Genomic DNA, 1689 nt, shown 5'->3' with positions numbered 1-1689 from the left:
TTCAACAATAACCTTATTAGTCTTATTTTTCTTTAATTATTTATTTTAAACATGAAATTTTAAATATATCTTATGATATATTTTTTTAATATTTATTTATTATAAAATATAATTCTTCTTTTTATTAGTATAATTTCGAAGGTTCATATAAAGAACACACAAATGTGATAGAAAGTTATTCTATAGATTTTAATAGCATATATAATCCCGGATGCGGAGATATTAAATCAGAATATGAAGGATTCAGTAACTTAATTGATCTAAATTCTTGCAATAAAGTTATGATGTATATATATCATACAAATATTTTGCTTCCAGATATATATATTGATAATAGATTTATATATTTGTATTACTGGATATACGACTATTTATTACGGGATAATAAAAAACATGAACTGGCGTGGCAATTGTACAAAAGCTTCCTAAATAAATATATCGATGTAGATAGTGATCATGTTATGTGTATAAAATATTTGAATAACCCCAATGATGTTATATTCACAAAATCGGCTAAACTAATCGAACTCTATGAGAACTTCAATAAGAATGACAAACATTTGAACTGTGATTTCGCAAAAGAATGTTCAGATTTATATATAGAGTATTTAAAAGAATGTAAAAATAATGACAATTATTACTGTAGAGAGCTAAAGAATTTTAAACATAATTATGAAGAAAAGATGATATCTATAGATAATTGTAAAGGTTTAGAGAAAATTTTGCCATCTTTTATAAAACAAGATCCTCGTAATATTATAATAATTCCTATGATTATACTAACAACTTTGTCCTTTTTTTTTTTGCACTGTACAAAGTTAAATTATTTTATTTACCGATTAATAATAAATATTACATTTATTATTACATATTTTTCAAAAATAAGAGGATAAACACTATACATTTATGATTCACATAATTTATCTAAAATATAGTTTACTCCCATTGGATTACTAATAACTCGTCGAAAAAGAAGAAAAAATGTGTTTTTCGAGAATCAGTTCGATAATACTAACACATTATTACCTACTTCTGGAAGAACTAGGGAGACAGAACAGAATATAGCGTATAATATAGGTTATGATTCTGCAACACATTCCTAAGTATGATTAGCAAATAACTCAATTCGTAGAGGATATTTTATATTAAATATAAAAATTACATGAAATGACGTGCAAATTTTAATCATACAATAATACAATATTTAAAAAAACATATGGCCCATTTATTTTTAAACATAGTGTTAATTTTAAATTATTTACAAAATGATATACAAAGTATTTCATTTATTTATGATAAATATTAATAATGACGAAATTCAAATTTTTTGTAATAAATTAATTTGGAAAATATAGTGCATATTAATAAATTATGGTAAAAGCATCAAGGAATGATATAAATTTATTCTTATATTTCAAAATAGCAATTATTATAATGATAGTTCTATTTATTATTTATTCAGAATACATATTATTTTAATAGAAAAATGTGGAAGTTTTCATTAAAATATAGTTATTCTTATAATGTATTTTTCTTAATACATTAAAATATATTTCCTATTAAATTTATTATTTTTAGGGCATATATAAAAATTTATGTAATATACTTGTACAAAACAAATAAAAATATTTTTAACAAATGGAAATAATTATAAATAAATTCATATATTTGTGTTATACTATCAATGAT

At 21.1% G+C, this 1689-nt stretch overlaps 1 protein-coding gene across 1 annotated transcript; it reads left to right on the top strand.

The window, feature by feature from the left end:
• Nucleotides 1-141: 141 nt before the first annotated feature.
• PCYB_005380 (hypothetical protein) lies at nucleotides 142-893 on the top strand (the record flags this gene model as incomplete). Its single annotated transcript, XM_004227959.1, has 1 exon — nucleotides 142-893. A coding segment is annotated over one exon (750 nt), but the record flags the coding sequence as incomplete, so codon positions are not given.
• Nucleotides 894-1689: the final 796 nt, after the last annotated feature.

The sequence above is a fragment of the Plasmodium cynomolgi genome (assembly GCF_000321355.1).
Source record: "Plasmodium cynomolgi strain B DNA, scaffold: 0724, whole genome shotgun sequence".
Classification (NCBI taxonomy): Eukaryota; Apicomplexa; class Aconoidasida; order Haemosporida; family Plasmodiidae; genus Plasmodium; species Plasmodium cynomolgi.
This window is presented reverse-complemented; position numbering and strand designations above follow the sequence as displayed.